The sequence below is a fragment of the Lolium rigidum genome, chromosome 6 (assembly GCF_022539505.1).
Source record: "Lolium rigidum isolate FL_2022 chromosome 6, APGP_CSIRO_Lrig_0.1, whole genome shotgun sequence".
Taxonomy (NCBI): domain Eukaryota; kingdom Viridiplantae; phylum Streptophyta; class Magnoliopsida; order Poales; family Poaceae; genus Lolium; species Lolium rigidum.
Genome location: NC_061513.1, coordinates 345,795,918 through 345,818,580, shown reverse-complemented (window position 1 = coordinate 345,818,580; position 22,663 = coordinate 345,795,918). Strand labels below are relative to the sequence as shown.

The 22,663-nt window shown below is 44.0% G+C and overlaps 2 protein-coding genes across 11 annotated transcripts; one reads left to right on the top strand and one right to left on the bottom strand.

Moving 5' to 3' along the window:
• Window positions 1-471: 471 nt before the first annotated feature.
• Window positions 472-4,459, bottom strand: LOC124661491 (coronatine-insensitive protein homolog 1a-like). 10 transcript variants are annotated; one of them, XM_047199358.1, is made up of 6 exons: window positions 3,596-4,459; window positions 3,194-3,402; window positions 2,462-2,587; window positions 2,317-2,393; window positions 2,057-2,128; window positions 472-770 (listed from the first exon to the last, which is right to left on the bottom strand). In XM_047199358.1, the coding sequence occupies exons 1-2, from the start codon at window positions 4,235-4,237 to the stop codon at window positions 3,400-3,402; spliced, it is 645 nt and encodes a 214-aa protein (XP_047055314.1). In that variant the 5' UTR covers window positions 4,238-4,459; the 3' UTR covers window positions 472-770; window positions 2,057-2,128; window positions 2,317-2,393; window positions 2,462-2,587; window positions 3,194-3,399. The 10 variants fall into 10 exon arrangements, with proteins under 10 accessions (XP_047055314.1, XP_047055310.1, XP_047055312.1 ...); XM_047199354.1 differs by having other exon boundaries at window positions 2,317-2,587; XM_047199356.1 differs by lacking the exon at window positions 2,317-2,393 and having other exon boundaries at window positions 2,441-2,587.
• Window positions 4,460-5,644: 1,185 nt separating this feature from the next.
• LOC124664916 (probable RNA-dependent RNA polymerase 3) lies at window positions 5,645-22,054 on the top strand. Its single transcript, XM_047202333.1, is given in 20 exon segments — window positions 5,645-5,701; window positions 5,931-6,186; window positions 7,760-8,594; window positions 8,829-8,958; window positions 9,471-9,554; window positions 9,992-10,163; window positions 11,934-12,150; window positions 12,519-12,606; window positions 12,681-12,860; window positions 13,249-13,320; window positions 13,908-14,074; window positions 15,230-15,378; window positions 15,549-15,771; window positions 16,424-16,649; window positions 17,327-17,472; window positions 18,860-19,019; window positions 19,641-19,779; window positions 20,265-20,431; window positions 20,519-20,766; window positions 21,703-22,054. Coding segments are annotated over 20 exon segments (4,068 nt in total).
• Window positions 22,055-22,663: the final 609 nt, after the last annotated feature.

The following is a 22,663-nucleotide window of genomic DNA, read 5'->3' as shown; positions in this document are numbered from 1 at the left end:
TAAGCCCGACCCAGACGCGGGCGCCGCTCGCGGCGGCCGTCACTACATCACGGTACAGGAGTTGTGGCACTTCAAAATGCCCCTAATTTGAACCAAAGTGCCACTAATTAGCTATAGGGGCACTTTTTCAAGTGCCACCTTTACTTGCGTCTCTAAAGGTATTTGGGGCACTACCTAGAGGCACTTCTCAAAGTGCCACTAAATCCAATTAGGGACACTTTTCAAAGTGCCACTAAATCCAATTAGGGGCACTTCTCAAAGTGCCACTAAATCCAATTTGTGGCACTTCTAAAAATGCCCCAAAACCAAATTTGTGGCACTTCTAAAAATGCCCCAAAACCAAATTTGTGGCACTTCTAAAAATGCCCCAAAACCTAATTTGTGGCACTTAAAAAATGCCTCAAACCAATTTCGTGGAACTACGAGAAATGCCCCTTATTAATCCAATTAGTGGTACTTTGAGCAGTCCCAAAAAGAATTATAAACTGATAAAAACAATGGCAGCATACAAGAAGCACACAATATGAACATATGTACTGTCATACAAGAATAAGCACACAGTGCCAATACATTAATCCAGTGCACTTTATTCTGTAATTATCACCCAATATCAGTTACACACTAAACACAGTGTCAACATAGTATGTAGTGGATGTTCAGCACAATATCTCAATATGTACTCTGTGAACATCATCACCATGTTTCCAATTCAAACACCATCACAATGTGACAGCATCACCTTCAATTGATCCCAGTCTTCAGCAGTGTACCTTGAGAGAAGTAGTAATTTAATTCAGCAAACGAAGACGAATATTGTACTAAAAACAGCATGTGTTGTTGGCAGGGGAGGAAAACAAACTTGAACAACAGCAAAAGCGCAGTTTATTGTACTACCAGAAAAATGGAGTAGCAGCACAAGCCTTATCACGAGTTCACAACACATCCCTGCTGGCTTATTGCGCCAGAAGTTAAGAACAATCTCAAGAAACCATCAAAGTCGTCAGGCGGGAATAGCGCAGGTACTGAAACCAGAAACCAAGGGCCATGGCAATGGCAACACTGAGACCCAAGGCAACTCCAGATCCAAGCAAGCTGCATCCAGGTGCTATTTGCGGTACCGGCTGTCTCCTCTCAGGGGCAATCTTGCTAGCCTCAAGAAGGCAAGAGATGGCGGCCCTCACCAGCTATGGTTTCCGGCATAAGTAAATCCCATCAAACCCGAGGAGGTTTGACCGTTTTGGCTGCATTGGACTAAGACTTCAACACCCGGTAAAATTAGCTCTTAACGTCACCACCATGCTAGCTTGGAGCAACTTCACTGCACGTCCTCTACAGGCTCAGGAATATTTAGTGGAAGTAAAAAACTACTAACTGGTACTACAACTGTCTGCATGCATGATGCAAGGATGGATTTAACGTAAGCTGGTAAGATCTCTGAATGATCATGATGCAAGTACCAGCTAGAGAGCACAACATTAATGGAGCAGCTCCCTTCGATTGCAGAAAAGACAACACACTAGCATGTTTATACTTTTTCTTTCCCAAATTATAAGCTAGAGCGTGATTTCTTTTCTCTTCTTTAATTAGGCCCACCCAGGTATTTGTTTGTAGCTCCGCCACTGGGTCTAACGAACTATTGAGAAGAGGTGCACCATGGTCCATGCATCGCCCACACATTACGCTCAAAGCAACACAGTAAGCTAACCAGGTTTCAGTCTATAGGCTACAGATCTATAATAAAACGATGGTTAAACCAGCAGACTTAAAACAGGATAAGCTAATTGTGATTCTACAATATTCTGTCATATGAAACCGAAGTAAAAGATATCAAATGCACGTTCAGAGGGTGATTGCTATTCACTCTACATTGGTAGATGGCTGTCCTAAATTACCATACAGTTCAGTGGGTGTAAAAAAGCTGCAAACCACAGGAATTTAAGGAAGCAAACAAGTGATGGCACACCAACCTAAAAACATGAATGAATATCCGTCGTCTCAGAAGTGCAAAGACAGCAGCTAAAAAGACATTGCAGGGAAAGCTCTCAGAATTTCAAACCTGTCTAGATAGAAGAATGTGCTCCTGTACAGCATCAATGATCAGCATCGCCTTCAGTATTCAGCATGGTACCTTGAAAGAAGTAGTAATTTGAGTCAGCAAAACGGGGATGGAAATTTTACTACAAAAAAAGCATGTTTTAGCCAAGTAAACACTATATGAAGTGAATGGAACACTTGTCATTACTTGTCATTTGAGTCAGCCAAGTAAGCTGATCTATGCAACACAGAAACAATATAAATATCATGGTGCCAGTTTACCATGGATTTCCATTGTATGTCCACAGATAATGTCTTGTGTTCCAATCCATTCAATAGATGGTGAACAAATGGACTCTCTATGAAAACAAAGTGTATTACAGGCATAGCTTATGGTATTAATTACCAGGTCAGTCAAAGATGTTACCTAGAAGGGTGAACCAAAATTATATGTGCCAGAAAAACAGCTTCCAAAAATCATTGCTGTAAGCGCCACTGTGCCAAATGACAGAGCTCTGTGGTGAGAGCATTTATCAGCAAACTGACTATCTACCTGCACAAAGGATGTGCTCAGTACTTTCTCAAGTTCATGAGTAAATATCACCATCTTCCACAATCACCCTCAGTAAATTATCACTAAGGAAATGGGAAGCATCTATTCCACCATGCCCATCAAAGACTTAACTACACAAATATAATATCTTGCGATTCATACAGAGAGAGAGAGAGAGAGAGAGAGAGAGAGAGAGAGAGAGAGAGAGAGCAAAGCAAAATTATAGTCACACGTCACTACACTTATTTACCAATTGAATAAAAAGGGAACTCTATAAGTACTGCAATACAATAATTACACTCTAAGCCTCACAACACTCGCTGTACATGAACTATGAAGAAAAATTTACTGGATGATGGCATGGCGCAGAATGTAGATCAGGGCTAGTAGTCAAGGATCAGTCATACTCTATACAAGTTTGCTGGTACATAATATAGCTCAGATTTTCTACTTCTAGGTGTAACATGAAACATGGATGAAATCTGGCATAATTATGTTCTTGCTATATGGGACACCGTAGTCTCTCAATAATTGCAGGTTATACAGTAGTAGTAAATTTGAATAGAGTTAATAAGGAAAAACTATAAAAATAGAGCAAGCACCTACCCCTTGAAAGGAAGCAGCCTCCTTATCCTCTGTTGGATAGCCGATGCTTTTAGCTAGACCAGCAACACACACACATGGGTATCTTCCATGGACTGACGAACTTCCCATATCTGACCAACCTCCTGACTGCACCAATTTGCCCAATGAAATGTCGACTGCAGAGATTTGAACTATTTCTTCCACGCATCAACCAAGCACAAGCGAGTTCACTGTGAGCGAATAACAGTAATCAACACCAATTAATTCGTTGCATACTTTCATCTGTGACCAAGCACATGACTGACGGAACCATAAACTACTAATTACCCAGTAATCCAACAAAAACACCGAACCCACCAATCAATCAAACATTATGATCATCCTTCACCACACAATGACAACAACAAGGGATGTATACGATACCTGATCGCGCGCGGGGGAGGGATGACGAGGGCTGAGGAGGTTCTCTTCGCGGGAGGCCTGGGAGATCTGCGACTGCGAATGCAAGAGCGACAAGCTGCCACCGCCCTGGGAGAAGGCCGCATCTCCGCCACCACCGCCCTGAGAGAACGCTGCGCCGAGGCGGAGTGTGTCGGTGGAGAAGCCGGAGCACTTGTCGAGCCTGAGCTCCTGCAGCATGTGCCCGCGTGCGCGCACGAGGGCGGCCACGTCGGCGTCGGTGACGGTCATGCGGCGCAGCTTGAGCGCCTTGAGGCAGTCGAGCGGCGCCGCGAGTGCGGCGACCCAGGGCGCGGCGTAGGCGCCCCAGTCCTCGGGGATAAGGCCGTACATGGCGGCGCGGGGCTTGCCCTTGAGCGCGAGCGACTCGAGCGTGGGGAAGCGCGCGAGGAGGCGCGCGGGGCCGGCGGCGTAGCAGAAGCCGACGGTGACGTGCTTGCGGGTGAGCGCGTCGATGCGGTGCCAGCGGCGGCAGACGAGCGAGGCGGCCTCCCGGTCGCGCGCGGCGTCGACGTGGCCCAGGACGAGGTGCAGCGCCTCGTCGGGGACGCCGCCGAAGCTGAGCGCGTGGGTGAGCCGGCGCGGCTCCGGCACCTCCCCGCCCATCGGATCGGATCGGGCTGCTACTGCAGCGCCCGCCGGAGATCTGGGGCGAGGGGAGGGAGCATGGAGATTCGTTGGGCGAGGAAGGGAAGGGAATTATTGGAGGGAGAAGGAGGAAGAGGGGCTTTTTTTTTTGGTGTCCGCGCTGGTGGAGGATCGCCTCGATGGCATGTGGATGATGACGATGAAGATCCTCAGCAGTTCCTCTGCCTGTATCCGCTTCTGTTCTGCTTGTATTTGTACGCGTTCAGATCTTGTATTCTTGCTACTGTTGGGTGAATACAAGTATTTCCATCAAAAAAAAGAGGGGCTTTGGAGAGGAGGCAGCGTTTACTTGTTTTAGGGCATCTCCAGCCGGCAAATTGACGTTGAACGTTTGCGTCCGTCAGGGCCAAGAAATGCGTCTCGTACCATCTCGAGCGGACGCAATGTGATCGGACCGTCCGCGGCGATGCAAACCTGGTAAAAATGTGCGCCTCAGATGCGTCTCTGCGGACGGTGCACGGACGCGCAAAGTGTCCGCTCGCGTCTGGCAGACGTTTCATCTGACCCGCCTGGCAGTGCCCTAGCGTCGATGCGTCTTCTCAGGCGCGCCAGCGACTGGCGCCGAGGCGTCGCTCCAGCAGTCTGCGCCACGTTAATAGCGATGCTTCGGCTGCCGAGTGGCCGCCGCCCACCAAGCAAACCCTAGTCGCCACAAGCTCCACCGTAGCGCCGCCTAGCTCTTCCTGCGACGCAGCTAGGCCCGCGAGGAAGTCCATGGCGGGACCTGGTGGCCAGCGAGGCGATCGAGGCCATGGGCCTTGGCGCCCCCGGGGCCGTGGCCGGGGCAGGGGCCGCCGTGGTGGAGCAGCTACGGCACGGTCGCCATCGCATGCGCCCTCCTCGTCTTCGCAGGAGGACCGCTATGAAGGCAGCGCATTAGCCCAGCCGCCGCCCGCCAGTGCACGCGCAGAAGAGGGAGCCGCTACATTGATGGCGAAGGCTGCAACACAGATGCAGAAGCGCTGACCGCGGAAGCGATGCCCACGATACAGGCTCGCTGCTAGGCGAGCCCGGTGGAAATGCGAACAGTCATTTTGGGCGTCCGCGCAGCGTTCGCCGCGACGCATCCCAGGCGTAAATATGCGTCGGGTTTGCGGCGTTGCGGACGACCCCTATGCGTCGCCCCGTTGGAGCGTGTTCCAGATGCGTTTTCGGCCCGGGCGGAGGCAAACGATCGCTCGTCCGTTTGCGTCGCCCTGTTGGAGATGCCCTAAGAGATGGGGCAGGAAAGTCCACTCCTCCCCTTCCACGTCTCTCGCCCGTATTCTGCCCAACCGCTCTCTACGACTGTGCGTTTGAGGAGGACGACAACGGCGTGCGCTGCGGGCTGGCAGCGGTGTCGCGACAGCCGACAGGTGTGAGCCAATGTGGCACTGTTTACATCGGCTAATTGATCTTGAGCTAAAGGTGATAGTTGTTCAGGTGAGTAATGATCAATTGTGGCACTTAAAAGTGCCCCAAAAGGTATACATCTATTGTGGCACTTCAAAAAGTGCCCTAGTAGGTATACACATATTGGGGCATTTGAGAAGTGCCCCAATACGTATACAATTAGGGGCACTTAGGAAAAGTGTCACTAATTGGCTACTATTAGGGGCACTTTGACAAGTGCCACTAGGACAAGTGCCCCTATATCTATACCGTGGTGTAGTGCGTGGGCGCGGAGCTCGCGCGGCTCGAGGGGCGGCTGGGGCAGTGGGCCGACCCGGACGCGCGGCAGCGGCTTGCCAGGCTCAGCGAGTCGGCGGCGGCGCGGGTGCTGCGGACGATCGGCGAGTCCCGGACGCCCGTCAAGACGCTCTCCGGCTACATCAGGCACTTGGCGGACAAGGAGGCCATGCAGCGCAATGCACGGGGCATCCCTCCCGCCGAGAGCGCCGCCTGCAGCTCCGGCCCTTCACACCGAGGTGAGAAAGGCACTGTTTTTTTTTCTTTTCTTTTGGGGGTAATGTTGGGTCTGTTGGCCTGTTTTTTTTTTTTTTTGAGAGCAACCACATATTTCATTAATAGAAAATCAAGTTACATGAAGCAACACATGTGGAAACTAAAAGACAAACCGGGATAAAATGATTATCCTGAATTTGCGAGATAAAATCCTAAAAGATCGAAAAATACAAAACGATCCCTAGGGTTTCCCGCAACCACCGTAGCCGGCGGCCGCCGTCCAATTCCAACGCCGCCGAGACGAACGCAAGAAGAGACGCCGAGCCTCCACCATTGCAAGATCCAAAAGAGCACCATCGCCAACGAGGCTTTGTGAGTCGATGAACAGAGCCTCGCCGTAGCGCCGAGGCACATGTCGCCGTGGCACGTCGACCGGGGACGTCCCCGTGCTGTCTTGGACCAAGATACGCCGCCTCCCATCGACGAAGTCGGAGAAGAACGGCATATCCACCACTTCCGGACCAACATATTCGTTCCAGAAGAACCACCTCGCCCCGGCCCCCAGCGCCGCCGTGGACAACGACAAACGCCAGTGACACGTCGAGAAACAGATCTCGCCAGATCTGAAGAACGGCGAGAAGACCAAGCTGCCGACCTGAAAGATCGACAAGCACACGTTGCCAACAACTCCGAGACGCCGCCGTGAAGGTCGCCGCCGGTGTGGGAGTGGAGTTGAGGCAGATTTATTTGCCCGGCGCCGCTCCCACCACCCCAACGACGCACCACAGCAGACAAGCCCAAACTACAAAACGGAGGAGAAACGAGGTCCCCTCCCCCTCCTGCCGCCGGAGCGGCAAGCGGAGGGAGAGGGGCCCAGAGCTCACGCCGGTGGAGATGGGATCTGGCCGCCGCCGCCTGGGAGAGAGGAGCGGGGACGAAACGTTTCCCGACTGCACTAGGGTGCGGTGGGGGTTGGTCTGTTGGCCTGTTGATTGCGCGCAGTACTACTATTCTTTTTTTTTTTGAAGGAAGTGCGCAGTACTACTAGAGTGTGTGGTGCAGTTAATCGTTACTTGCACTTCCGTGCTTCCCAAAATGGTGCATTTTTGGTGGATATATTGTGATTGTGTGGGAATGCGCCTGCTCATTTTCGTGGATGTACGTGTTCATACTCAAGGACGCTGACACATTTTTTTTGGCGAAATGGATATTTTTTGTTGATTGAGTTCCACGGTTGGATTTTCTGTTCCTCTCGTTCTCTTTCGGGTAACTGGACTGGATTATGCAGATAAGTGTTGCTTTCTGGGTGGATCTTGCTTGATGCCTGGCAGCTAGCACTAGGGGCATTGTCAATGGATCCTCTTTTCTTACCATTTTCTTTCTGAATTTCGTGGAGCCCGGCTTCAGATTTCTTGATGTTCAGTATGATGGTGTTGATTCCGAATACCTTTTCTAAACCAAATTATGAGCTCCGAAGTGTTTACTAATCATTTGATTTAGCCTGCATGTCTTGGCTTTTGCAGGACCAATAATTCCTTGCTTTCGTATATACTGTAATGTTCCTTGGACTAATCATGAAATCTTTTTGTTTTGCAGATGAATCTGTATCTGGGCCACTTCAATGTAGCGATGATCAATATGATGTTCAAAGCCCTTACCGAGAAGAAATAACTTTGGGCCTCTCAAACAATGCTGGGAGTGCCAACCAGCCAAGGCATACCGGTTCGCAAGATAATGAGGGTTTTGGCAGAGAAATTGCTCATGTGGTTCCAAACCTGTCTGCAATGGCAGCTCAGACCCCATCTGGTTGGGTGTCGTTACGAAATCAGAATGACATTCAGATTAATAGTACTATCCGAGCAATGGCTGCATTGGCTCCCGCTACGCCACCAGCTCAAGCCCTTCCCTGTATGGCAGGTGAGATCCCATCCACAATAACACTTCAGCCCAGTACGGTAGGTCAGAACGAATTCGGAAAGACGCCTGCTATGATGCCGGTTCCAACCCTGCCATGGATGGCAGGTGAGAACCCAGAAGCTTGGATCCGGCTCCTGAAACGGGACTATTCTCATGACCCTGCGATGACCCCTCCGGTGTGGAACCAGATACCTGTGCAGATCAGTAGTCCTGCCCGAGCAATGGCTCCCAGTGTTATGATACAGGGATATACCGCAAATATGATACCAAACAATATCCATACACCTCCAAGCAGTGTCTCCACACCAATCCATGCACGGGATATTTCAGGACCAGTTCAGGGAATTGGTGTTCCCTCTGGAAGCCCACACATCCCAGCATGGGCAGGGGTGTCAAGTCCTACAATCTATTGTTCTACATCAAATGCATCGAGGGAGAAAGCAAGTCCTCAGATGGAAGCACTGGATGGAATGGAGTTCAGGAAGATATTTATGATTTTTGCGTACCTTTCTGGGTGAGTTACAGTTTTTTTTTGGAATAAAGAACAAAGACTCTTATTTTTGACTATTAAAGAACAAAGACTTATAGTGCTTTGCAAGTACATGTTTTTTTATACTGTTAACAAACATAATCAAAACATTTCCAATTCGCCTTTTAGTCATTTGTTCTGAATAAATTTATATCTTTGAGGCAAAACTGTATTGTGTACGTGATGCTCTTTCTAAAACATCTTCAATTCAATTTACAGGAACAGGATAGAAGGTGAACTATCTGTGGACTATATTAGATCCTTGATGCCCCTTCCCCTGGTTGATTTTGAGTCACAAATCTGGAACGCATTTGGTCACAAGTATATTGATGTTTCAGACAGAGCTAAGGTTTATATCAGTACTCGTGTTTCTCTTATTTTCATAATAGGTCATCAGTGGTCAAAGATAACGCTTCCTATCATAATAGCATATAGTATATCAGTTCATTGAAACCATGTCTCCACTTGTACTTCTCAGACTCCTTAAATAACTATAGATTCAGTGAGTACCAACATTAATGTCTCCCAGTGAGAATACTGTACTACTCCCTCTAAACCAGTTTACAAGCTTATTTCATGCTTCGAGAAAAAAATTGACCAATAATTTGGTCATCAAAATGTGAAATATATGCCACAAAAATTATACCATTGGAAACTTACTTTAATATGAATCCAATGGTACAATTTTTGTGGCATATATCTCATATTATGTTGACTAAATTCATGGTCTAAGTTTTTCTCTATGTGGTGCCCTAATAAACCGGTATGGAGGGAGTAGCATATATTTGTCTTTCCCTCTATAGTAAATGATAACATGAGGCTGATGGAATTGTCCCCCATTTCTCAACTTGATGTTTGTAGAACCTTGGTTCAGACCCAGGTACAGCAAAAATCTACCATTGTACTGTTGAGATAAGAGGGGATTCTGCAGTCAACATTTTCAAGGTTTGTGATGCTTTATGTTTTCCTGTCATTTTCATTACATGTATTGTTTAACTTTTTTTCCACAGTGACCTGCTAATTGTTGTACCTGCACCTGCGAGTCGTGATTGTTGATTCTTCATGTCTATTTATTTTGTGCTTGCCTACCTACTTGCACATATAGGTGTATACCACCCATGTATGCTGCCAAAGCCTTAACAAAGTGTGCATATATGTTTGTGGTCATGTGATTACAATTGCGTAACTGGTCAAATCATGCACAAGTTGCTAGTAGAAGTATGTGATCTCAATTGCATAACATGACAGATCATGAACACCATGTTAATAGAAGCACACATATTAGAAAAATGTAATACTAAATGGTTAAGGGACCAAAATTTATGTATGTTGCATACAGTGCTGAAATTCTTTACATTTTAACCTTATTTTACTGGAGGCAGGGACCATACACGGAGACTAGAAGGACTCATCCGGCAAAAGTTGTTGGTGACGACAACGTCCTCGTAGTGAAGTTTATGGGGAAATCTTCAGAAATCATGACTGATTTTGCACCTTACCATAAGGTCGCTGAAGATGGTATTGTTCTGGGTTTGCGCCGATACCAATTTTTTGGTAAGTACTCATGATCTTATAATACTATATTTGGTTTGTCAACAATATTGGCAGACTGAGGAGGGGTCATACTGTAGAGATGTTTTCTACATTTCATGGCTAGACACTTTTTTTTTTGCGGGAAAGATCCGAACCTATTCTATAAGTTCACAAAAGGTACAAAGCACCCCAAACATAATAAAAATTACATCGAAGTCCTTGGACCACCTAGAGACCACTATTGCTGCCAGAGCGAGCTGCTGACACGCCGCTCCCTTACCAGAGCCGGCCTGACGTCTTCGTGCATGTGCCCCTATGGACCAGCGCCCCATAGCAGCAATCGTCGCCATTGAACCCTTGAATTGATCCAAATCTTCTAACACCAAACCTATTGCAGACGTAGACTGGACGAGTTCCACCACTCCAGGGACAAATCCCCTCCCTCCTCAATGCCACCGGCGAGATCGCCGCCGATGAGGTGGAGGAGGAGGCGGGTATACCTTATTCTTGTCCTGCACAACGCCGCCATAGCCACCATAACGATGATGTCGGTTGACCAAACTCTAACTTTAGGGACCCTTCTCAGCACCGAGAGCAGGTTCGAGGTGCCCACCCCCTCCTGCCGCCGGAGTGGCTAGGAGAGGAGGCAGGGACCCATCGATTCCTGGTTGTAGACGGCGAGGATGAGGCAGATGGCGGCGGATAGTAGGGTTTCCACACTAGCCACCGCTGTTTCTTTCACCGGAGGAGATCATGGCTAGATACTTTGGTGTTAGTGAAGTGTAGTACTCCATTCTACATTTGTGCATTTCATGGAAGACATGTATGTATTGTTTGGAGGTGTATGAGATGAATCATGATTTATTTATTTGCATGGCATTGGATGAATTAATCAGGTAAAATATCATTGCATAGTAAAATATCATTGCATCCATTTTAATTTTTTAACGGATACTAGGCTTGATTTGTTGAACCATGGTAGTATGATTATCACTTAAGCCACCCTTCAAGTATAATTTTCTGTATCGCCACTGAATAATACACTAACTAATAATCCCTACGAGGACCCTAATCACCATAAATTTCAGCTTTAAGTATTAATAATGGCTAGTTATTACAAGTTGTGTCAAGGCTCCTTATGTTTCATCGCAGCTAAGTTGGTCGTGGTAGGCTGGGTGCTCGTCTTTAACTCATGCATGGTGTCTATTTTATAGTTTACAAAGATGGAGGAAAAGAAGAGAAAATTAAAGAAGAAAGAAAAAATGGGGGAAACGAGAAATGCACTAAGCCACCCTTCAAGTATAATTTTCTGTATCGCCACTGAATAATACACTAATTAATAATCCCTACGAGGACCCTAATCACCATAAATTTCAGCTTTAAGTATTAATAATGGCTAGTTATTACAAGTTGTGTCAAGGCTCCTTATGTTTCATCGCAGCTAAGAGCAATTCCAATAGTATAGCCAACTGTTGGCTATAACAAGATGTCATATCATTTGTAGTCATCATATAGCTAACATGTACAATAGGTTGGCTATAAGAATGTAGTACTTTACTAATATATGGCCCACCTTTCACTCTCACAAGGTGCCTAGGAGCACGTGCAAGAGCTGGCTATTGCATAGTAGCCCACCTCCCTTCTCTCTCCTCTTCTCTCTCCTCCAACTCATCTAAAATATATTATTTAATGTCTTATAGTCAGCTGACTGGACTCTATTGTACTTGCTCTAAGTTGGTCGTGGTAGGCTGGGTGCTCGTCTTTAACTCATGCATGGTGTCTATTTTATAGTTTACAAAGATGGAGGAAAAGAAGAGAAAATTAAAGAAGAAAGAAAAAATGGGGGAAACGAGAAATGCACTTCAGCTGTGAGATGCTACTTTGTTCGCACTGAGTCAGGATGGAAGATGGATGAACCTTATATACTCTCTGGCAAAACAATCAGTCAGGCCCGCAAACTATTCATGCATGTACATACGGCTCCCACCTTGGCGTAGTATATGACCAGGTCTTTTCTTCTGAACTTGTTGAATAGTACCAGTTAATTGATGTATTGTGGGTATGTCTTCTCTAGTTTTTTCTGGGCTATGTTGATGCTGATGTATGGTTGCTGCTACCATGATAGGAGTATTTTAGAAAAAAAAGCAAGAAGAGGCATTTCAGAAGGCTCAAATTTCATATAGATACGCATGTACAACTGGCTAGGTTTCTATTTCCTGGTTCCTTAATGTTGGTGCTATTGAACTGCTAAAGCCTCTAAACAGGAAAATAAACTAATTGTCAATGATATTTACTCTCGCCATGGTTGCTTCTGTAGTCTCTCTTTCTCCCCCCTCTCTCTGATTCAAATTTGTGTTCTTTAATCCAATGTTACAGGTTTGCGTTAATACTATCCAAAACTATCACATTGGAGGTTAATTTGTCAGCGGTTCATGTTATACAGCTAGATGACAAACCTTGCAGCGTAATTCTCTTGCTCCACTCTGGTATCTGTTCTTCTGTCTAGAATTTAAAATTGATCTTAGTGCAATACTTTAGGATGAACATGGCTGCATTGTTGTTCAAGATGGGGAGCCATTAATTCATACGGATGGAACTGGCATTATATCCGAAGATTTAGCCATGAAATGCTCCGCAAGTATCCCCGAGAAAAATTGTTTGAAGTCACAGGTTTGTGTACTTGCCACTGTCATGACTTGCACCTTGATAGAGTTTTACGTGGAACTTAGTTATGAGCTTATGTAGATATTTTTACTTTACTGAAAAAATTTGGGTTTCCCTGATGCATAATATTACCATCCAATTACATTTCCTCTATAATTTCCCTGTCCTGGAATATCATGCTCTTCAGATTACTGCAAGAATAGCTAATGGCAGTATTTTATTCCAACTCTTCGGGCGTAATTTTATTATTGCTTTATTGTGGCTTATGCAGGATATTGTGCCTAGTGATGAAACACCTATGGTGGTGTCTTCACGTACGAAGAGGTGTCGGTCTATGGCGGTATCACCACTGAATCTGTGCCACAGTGTTCTGATTTACGTTCTGAATGTGTTACCAGTTTAACTAATAGGTTTATTTTTCTGATCTGTTCTTTTTCTCTAGCCTCTTCTTACGCAGTTCCGTATGTTCTATAAAGGGGCAGCTGTTAAGGGAACTGTCCTTGTTGACAGAAGGGTATGCATTAAGAGTTCTATTCTTCTAGACATTATGCAACTCAGAATTCTAAAAATGTAGTTTTTGCGCAAGGGGTTGTTCTGGCTTCACAACTTTTGAGCATCTATACACATGCATCTTCCTTCTACAGTGATAGCAAGATCGTCTTAACTTTATTATGTGTATGGCAATTCATCTTATTTTGCATGATATATGAACTCATCTTCCAAGCAGAGCAATGAAGCAGTTATCTGTTTCTCATTTAGGATAGACAGATTAGACAAGCAATTTCCCTTCTGCAATCCCATCATATTACCAACATCAGTTGACCACTAGTTTGGTTCATGTTGATACTCAACATCGTGGATACCGGCTTGGTTGCATGAAACTTGTCTGAGATTTATCAAAATTTAGATGTATCTAGTTGCTATTTAGTGTCTAGATACATCCGAATTCAGATAAAACTCAGACAACTTTCATGAGATGGAGGGAGTACAATATTACTCATTTGCTATATAATTTTGAAGTTTCGGTCATGCGTTTTACTATCTTATCTTGCCAAAACCTTTGAGCATTCTTTGTAAGAATATCTTTATTTTCTTTTGCAGCTTCCTCCTGGAACTATTCTTGTACGCCCATCAATGATAAAGATAAAATCTGATCCAGAATTATGTGGTGTACATTCCATCAGCTCTTTGGAACTGATGAAAATGAAAACAGATCCAAAATTAAATGGTGTCCAGTCCGTCAACTCTTTGGAAATAGTTACAACAAGGTACACCAAGAAACTTTGAGTTCTGTTAATGGATTTAAGTACTAATTACATACTTAGGCCGCGTTCGGAAATGGTCCAGCTTCGTAAAAAAAATCCGTCTTTCCAGCTTCCCAGGAGATTCCAGCTTCGCAGGTTTTTTTGTTTTTTGTTTTTTGAGAAAGGGCTTCGCAGGTGGAGCAGCGAACGTTCGGGACTGCTCCATACACGTCTGTTTTTGTAACCGTATAGCTGCTCAAAGTATTTATTTATGACTCAGGTGGCATTACATATTAAATGCAGTAACCAAGTGAAATTATTTTGGTACAAGTCACTGGAATTTTGTGCGGCCACATCATTTGTCTCATATTTCAAAGTCTCTCTCATGGATTGAAGCAAGTCTCTCCTAGGTTTTAGTTTCTCCTTCATAGCAGCAGTGGCGGAGCTTAACAAAAAAAAACAGGGGGGTGAAGGGGGGGGGGGGGAGGGCTGACTTACATTAAGCTCCGCCGGTGGCTACAAGGATAACCATTAGATACTGTATGTTGCAGTATCAAGAAAAATCTTTCAATTTAAAGAAAAAAAATAGGAACCAACAGAGATCTTCTAACATTCACGTTTCAGGAAGAAACTCCTAGGTTTGAACCGTATTAGATCCCTTTCAAAGGAGAATAGATGCATGCTTGGATTCTGTGGACAATGTGTCATAAAAAAAGATGCTTCTTGGTTTATTATACATTTATTATACTATTTTACCAAGAAATCCTCCTTTCTTCTTGGTTTAAAATCTTAATGAAACACACTGGTGAGTCCCGTGACTAGCCTGTTGAGTTTAGCCTGAGCGGTGTAACGTGAAAATCAGGAGAAATATAAACTATGTTTCGTTGACGGCCAAGCATGCTGTTTTAGCTAAGACAAGTTACACTTACCTTTGCTCAATAGTCTAAACATGCATTTTTGTGAGTTTGTTGGTGCATGAGACTTGATGTTAGCATTTGGTGGGACTGAGGTCGAGTCCTCATAGTTGGCTTGGTTAAGTATCGATGCGAAGTTGATATGGAAGTATGAGTACAAGTACTTTCTTTCCACAAGGAGCACAACAGCTGAAGCTATTTTATGAGGAACAAACATATTAATTTTCTTTTTGCTCACTAGTAATATCCTTGTTTATTTCCTCAGCAATCATCCCAAGAGGACATCAACATCAAGATACTTAATTGCTCTACTTTACTATGGAGGAGTTAAAGCAGAGTACTTTATGGAACTTCTACATGATGCAGTTGAAGGGGCTGCGAATGCTCGCTATAGTTACGATGACGCACTTAAACGTAAGCTTTAAGTATGGTGGTTGCATATTCTTAATGCACTGCATTTTTTGCAAATTGGAACCAATATGTGCTTCTCTTTGTTCTATCTTATTTTGCAAGTTCTGACAGTCTGCCATTGATTTTTACCTGCTTGCATTTGAAACATACCATTCTTCATCTGGTTCTTACAGTTGCGTTTATCTATGCTGACATGGAAGACTCCATGTCGGCACGAATGATTCTCTCTGGAGTTCCACTAGAAGATGCATATTTGCAATCTAGACTGGCTACCATGTCTCAGCTGGAAAGGAAAGGATTCAAGGAAGGAAAACTACCAATCGATGATTGCTTTTATTTGATGGGTACCACAGATCCTACAGGGAAACTCAGACCCAATGAAGTTTGTGTGATACTGTAAGTGACAGAAAATACTCATTCGCATCTGAATTCCTTTTGAATTCTATTTTGTGTATGTTTCAGTGATCCCTAATTTACTGGCCACCTTTATCCTTTAGAAATTTCTGAAGATATTTCTGTTTTATGATAATTAAGTTTTAATAAGAAACCTCAGTCAGGGAAACAAGTGCCTTTAAATTTTCTGCAGAAGAAGCTTTTTTGTTCACTATATTCAAAATTCTTGTTGATTAAAATCATATGTTAACACATTTGTGCGCTCGATGGCAAGCCTGCGCCCTGCGGTACATGAGGATCTCACTCCACATTTTTTCAGCCTGTATAGTCTTGAGGGGGTACTGTAACAGCATTATTCCTTTCAGTTGGTAATATTTGGGCTAACCTGACATCATATATTCAGTATAAGGGAGGTTGAGACATTTGATTTGTGTGGCTATTTGTAAATAAGGATTTTTTTAAAAGATATTGTGGACTCCATTAGGATTTCGATCTCGCAGGACATATTTTGAACTTCCATCTATAAGCAGGTCATAGGATCCTATAAAACATCCACTATGCTGCAGTCATTATATAGTGGAGCATTGCTGATGTTTGAAAGCAGTTCTTCTTTTAATTTGTCCCTTTGTTAATCACTTTATCTGTTATTAAACAGTGAGAATGGACAATATTCTGGAAAAGTGCTTGTCTATAAACATCCTGGGTTGCACTTCGGGGATATACATGTCTTCACATCAAGGTATATTGAGGATATAGGGGATGCAGTGGGGTGTTCAAGATATGCTTTACTTTTCCCTACGACTGGGCCACGATCTTCGGCCGATGAGATGGCCAATAGCGACCATGATGGGGACATGTTCTGGGTCTCGATAAACGCACAGGTCAGTTGTTTGCTGGTTGATACTATGCTTGACTTTTTCATAAAAAACATTGTTTTGGATGGCCAATTTAAAACCTCAAGAACCAAAGTGGCCCTTCTTTTTGCGAGAAAAAAGATCCACTTTGGTCTTACCCTAATAACATTACACTATATTCATGTTCTACCATTGATACTATCTGTTGCTTATATTAGTCATGCCTTGCAATAGCTGCAATACATTGTTTCAAAAATGTATTGCGTAATTTGACTCCAATTTTGAACTTTGACTGTAAATTTCTTGTAAAATGTTATGCTAAATGTAAAAATTCACAATCCTAAGAAAGTGTTTTTTATATGAATAGTATGGGCGCACTGCACATATTCTCTTTTGAACAAACATATTATTTGATTACTTGTTGGTCAATGTACGAATGTTGAACAGTCAAAGTATGCCCTACATTTGAACAGAGGGAGTATATATAGTTATATACATCTGCCATGCATGCTTCGTTATTAAACAGGCCATTATCGGATGTCCCCTGAGGAACAACAGGCCATTATAGCTTCATCACGTCAAGTGTATCTTTGTTGTAGGAATGTTGTATAAATATATATGGGTTTCAATGTTGTATAAATAACACTTTATGTTGTCTTTCAACCTCTCAAAGAATAGCCACTCACTACAATTTTTTTTTCCAGTTACTACATCAGTTCAAGCCTTCTAACCCGTGGATTCAAAAGATTAATCCAAAGAAGCCTAACCAAAGGTGTCCTCAGAGTTTTAATGAGTTGGAACTCGAGAGAAAACTATTTCATGATTTCTTGAAAGCAAGATTTGCACGCAGGTATTCATATCAAGTTGTAGTTTTTTTTTCTAATGTATGCTAATAATCATCACGAGCTCTTGTTTCCGAACACACTTAAGCATATACCCAACACTAGCAAATAATTTGATACTGGAAATAAATTTGCAGCGTTAATCTCATTCATTAGACAACAAATTTAGTTACGGCATTATAATGCTATAAGTTCGCGACCATAATCGATAGCATGTATCTGGCCAGCTACCTACCGCACGGTTCCACGGACATGAAACTGGGGGTCAGTGTATGTTATAATAACAGTGATGAAAGATAAACACGATGAATTTGACTTCTTTACTTTCCTTGAATTTGACGTCACTTATTCTCTTATTCTTCTAACCTTGACTAGGTCAACACAGATATAGGATTCTGCACTATGCAGGATTAACTGATCCCAAACACAAAGGGAACCCGAGTAATTCATGACGATATTTATTCCTATGTGCAACTAACGCTCCTAGCCTTTTTCTCTAATACGTTAAGTTGGACAAATAAGCTCTACTCTTGTGGACAAATAATGACCCTGTTGATGAAATGAGAAAATACCAAAGCTAACAAGTGTGTATATGGAAATATGAAAATTAGAAATTTGGGAATGCCTCATGCTCAACATAAGTTATATTAAAAACTTGTATTTCACATAAGGTGATAAGTATTACCATAGCACGTCAATAGGCTTTTAGAGTCCTAGTCTTTGACAGCCACACACTGCAACCTCATTTTTAGTTCCAAAGGGAGTTGATGTTGCACAAAATGTCTTCCCAAATAGACGAGGAGGAAGCCAGGGGCATTATGAGGGCATAACTTTTTTCACTTGCATGTGCTGCTTGTGCATTTTGATAGGTGAAAAATGTTATATCGCCATATTTAGTGTGAATTAATTCTTACATATCTGTATGCCTTCTAGGAAACTTTTCAAATCCATGTTATCAGTCTCGTTGAGTATGTTGTTATTATGTGACTGCACTCCATGGAATGTATTCCTTGCATCCTGAGTATGCACTATGACTTCACTTCAGTTTCCTTTTATATTTGTGATCGGTGTAAATTCATAAGTGCAAATTCCATTATCATACTCATAATGTAAAACATGACTGTTTTTAGCTCTAGAAGGTATGAAGAATTTGTATTTTGCTGAAAAGGGAATGTTTCTCAAAAGAGTTGAATGCCCTATTTATTACAGCCAGTTGAGGTATTTGCATTGGTTCATTTGTATTCCACCTGGCCACCTTTTGTTAGTATCCCATCTAGAAAAATAAAGCTTGAGTTTTGTGTGATTTAATCATTATGTTCTGGATATCTGCTGTATGAGTATACAACTTTTTACTGTTGTATGATCTAAGACTTATTCGATTTTTTCTTCCTTCAGTTCTTCACTTAGCACTGCAGCAGATAGTTGGTTAGTATATATGGACCGACTCATAACAGATGACCTTGATGAAGAAGAAAGGAAAGTGTTAGAGAAAAAGATGGAGAAGTTAGTTGATCTTTATTATTTGGCTCTGGATGCTCCAAAGACCGGGATGAAGGTTAATTCTAGTTTCGATTATACACAGTTTGTAGTTTCAAATGCTTATATGTAAAGAATCATGAGTACCCACTCTTCATGTTATTAGTTATTGTAATTCTATTTTCGAGTATACACAGTGGCATTTGTCCTTTTATTCTCTTCTTTTCTCCTCTTGATGATTCTGCTATTTTTAATATTCCAAATGAATTATGTAGCATGCAGTGTGGTTCATTACCTTTATAATCGAATTTCAAATTCAAAATGTATTACAAGAAACAAAAAGATATGTTTTCTGTCAAACAGTGGCATTTGTCCTTTTATTCTCTCCCTTTCCCCTCTTGATGATTTACAATCTGTAGATTCTGCTATTTTTTTTGTTACTCTTAGCATGGAATCACTTGAATTTTACATAGCCAGAGTAAATGGCTAGATTTTTTTTATTGAAGTCTACATGTTAATTTGGTTTCTTAAACTAAATTTGATTACGTGAGTGCACCACAGAGGGCGATTGGTACTTCAGTAGCATATGTTGTGTTATTTGATACTTCAGTAGCATATGTTGTGTTATTTGATACATGCGAAGCATATTATACTTGAGCAGCTTAAGCTTCTTCTGATCATCTTTCTTCCCTCTCAACAGATCAGTGTCCCTTCTGAGCTGATAGCAAAAAAGTATCCACACTTCATGGATCGGAAGCAATGCTACCATTCCAAATCCATACTGGGCAGAATCTATGATAAAGCAGTGAAAGTGCAATCTGAGAATGTTGGACCAATCGGTAAGTTACTTGGATCATCTCTTTCTTGTCGCCAACGGTTTTATTCAGTTTAGTTGCAGTTTTTTTCTTCGAAAATACAGCCTGGAAGGTGTATCAATCACATAGAATGGATGACAAAGGCATCAACAACGCCAAAGAAGGCTATTTTGCTGCCAACACGAGGTGGCAGCTCCTCTAATTAACAAAGCAATTAATCTCCTACAGTAGACAGTATATTGGTTTTTGCATATTTTGTACTGTACCGAATGTTCATATGGATCTCTGGGTTGATGGTGAACAACATGTAGCCTCACAATAGGTTAGAGTATTCCTAGAGTTAAGCTCGTTACAATCACGTTTGGAATAGCTGGCCTTTGGGGGTGCTCACATGAGCATATTCCCAGCTCGACAAAAAAAAAACATGAGCATATTTTCCATTCAAAATGTGATATGATGGTGCCTAAAATAACTGCTGCTTTGTTTCTGTTTTCTTTTGTTATAATCAGAAATATCGTTGGACCCACGTTTCAAGGAAAGGGATACTTCAAAATGCAAGCCCTTCTGGACACGTCATTACAAAGAGTACTGTAAAGACAGTGGGCCACTAGCTGAAATACAGGATAAGGAAGAAGTGGAGTTAAAGTTTAGTGAACTGTACCACAAGTACAAGCATGTAAGCTCCCAATCTTCTGCTGAATTACCCAAGTATATATACCTGAGGCTCCTACCAACATCCTGAAATGGCATAATTGTTCTGCAGATACTCTACCATGCAGCGGAATTTGAGCAAACCCCAAGGGATCTGAAAGATGTGTTTGATGAGGCATGCGCGATTTATCAAATCGTCTATGAGAGTGCAGTGGCTGCTAAAAAACCCGGGAAATGCAGCTTCGCGTGGAAAGTCGCAGGGCACGCGCTATGCCATTTCTTAGCCCTCCAGACAGAGGGCGACAAGGTGCTTGTGCCGCTGTCTGTTGCTAAGAATCTTCTGGTGAAGGGTCGCAAGAAGTAGCAGCAAGGGGCTGTGAATTTGACTACGTGTTGTATAAAGTAGGTAGGTATCTATTGTGGCAGTAATATTAGGGTGTATATTTCAAGCTGATGTATTAACTGTAGGCTGTATTTATACCTGCTTGAAGCATCTACGTGTTGTGCTCTCGAGGTGCATGATATGTGTCATCAACAGTGTGTGTCGTGTCTAGGTACATCTATGTGTAATAAGATATGACATCACATATCCCTGTTCGTCGCATCCTCTGTATTTCTGTTCAGAAATGTAATTTCAATGTTGTCCGGTGTCAGTTCTGGTAGCTCATTTAGTTGATGTTTGGTTTAACAATCTCGTCACTTTTCAGGGGCGCCACCTCTGTGTTAAAGGACCAAGTGCACTGAACCATTTGTCGGTCACGTAGATTTTCTTTGTTTGTCAGTTTCACACTGGACCAGAATATAAAAAACAACAGAGACTGTCAAGTCTTTAGAACTAACTTTTTTTTTTGTATTGGCGTGAGATAAGTTTTGCCATTTGCTATGCTCTGTAAAGGCATCGTCCGTTTGCGTCTGCACGGACAAATATACGCTCCAGCGGCTAGACGCACGCTCCAGCGGCTAGACGTAAAAAGTCTGCAACGTCCGTCCTGACGCAAACATGGATCAAATATGCGCCAGGAATGCGTCTCTGAGAACGCGTCCGCTTGGTCTGCATGCAGCCCTCTCTCTTCCTTTAATCACGCATGCGCTCATTTGTAGCCACACATACAGAATCTCTCTCTCTCCTCTCTAATCACGCATGTGGTCAAATATGTTAGATGTATATATTTGTCTATTGTAGTTTCCCCATATGTTAGGGGGCTTTCTGCATATGTGCACCTGTACATGTACTATATATTGTGGCATTTGGCCCCCTGGTAATACATCAAGCATATTGCCCTAACATGGTATCAGAGCAAAACTTGGTCCTAGTCTGTACGTTGTTGTCCCGACCGTAGTTGCCGTCCGCCGGCCGCCGGCCGCCGCTCTCCGTCGCCGTCTCCGTCCGGCCGTCTTCGCCCGATCTCTTCCTGGCCGTGAGCTAAACGCCCCGCTCGCCCCGCCCGATCTGGCCGTGCGGAATCGCTGCGCTCGCCCCGCCCGATCTGGCCGTGAGCTGATCGCCCCGCTCGCCCCGCCCGATCTGGCCGTGCGGAATCGCTGCTACCGATTGGATTGGCCTGCGCGTGCGCGGAATCGCCCCGCTCTGCTCCGGATCCCCGCCTGCTCTGCCGTCCCCGCCTGCTCTGCCGTCCCCGCTCTCTGATCTCTGCTTGTGCCGTATTGACTTCTAGCTGAGAAAAAAAAAAGCATAAAAAAAAAGAATACTGTCGTCGGCTGTTGTTATCCGATGTCTTCTTCCGCTGATCCCGCCTTATCTTTGGGCCTCCCTTCGGTACTTGGTCTTTGTCCGCTGCCTCCGTGTATGACGGCTCGCCATTCTTCGTCGCTGTTTGCGGCCTCTTCACGCGGCTCTGCCTGCGCTTCACCGACTCCGTCTACGTCCGCTCGCCGCTCTATACCGACTTTCGCGGCCTCTTCCCGCGACTCTGGCCGCGCTTCGCCGATTTTGTCTCCCTCGGCCTGCCGCCCTACATCGACTTTTGCGGCTTCTTCATGCGGCTCTGCCCGCGCTTCGCCGCCTTCGTCTACGTCGGCCCGCCGCTCTACATCAACTTTTGCGGCCTCTTCCCGCGGTTATGGCCGCGCTTCGTCGGCTCCGTCTATGTCGGCCTGCCGCTCTACATCGACTTTCGCGGCCTCTTCACGTGGTTATGACCGCGCTTTGCCGACTCTGTCTTCCTCGGCGTGTTGCTCTCTGTCGCCCCCTTTGGTGGCCTCTGTGCGTGTGGGTGGTACCTCCTCGTCGGCACCT

Excerpts from the sequence above, each read along its gene's own strand:
- LOC124661491 (XM_047199351.1), bottom strand. The coding sequence starts at position 4,237 with ATGGGCGGGGAGGTGCCGGAGCCGCGCCGGCTCACCCACGCGCTCAGC.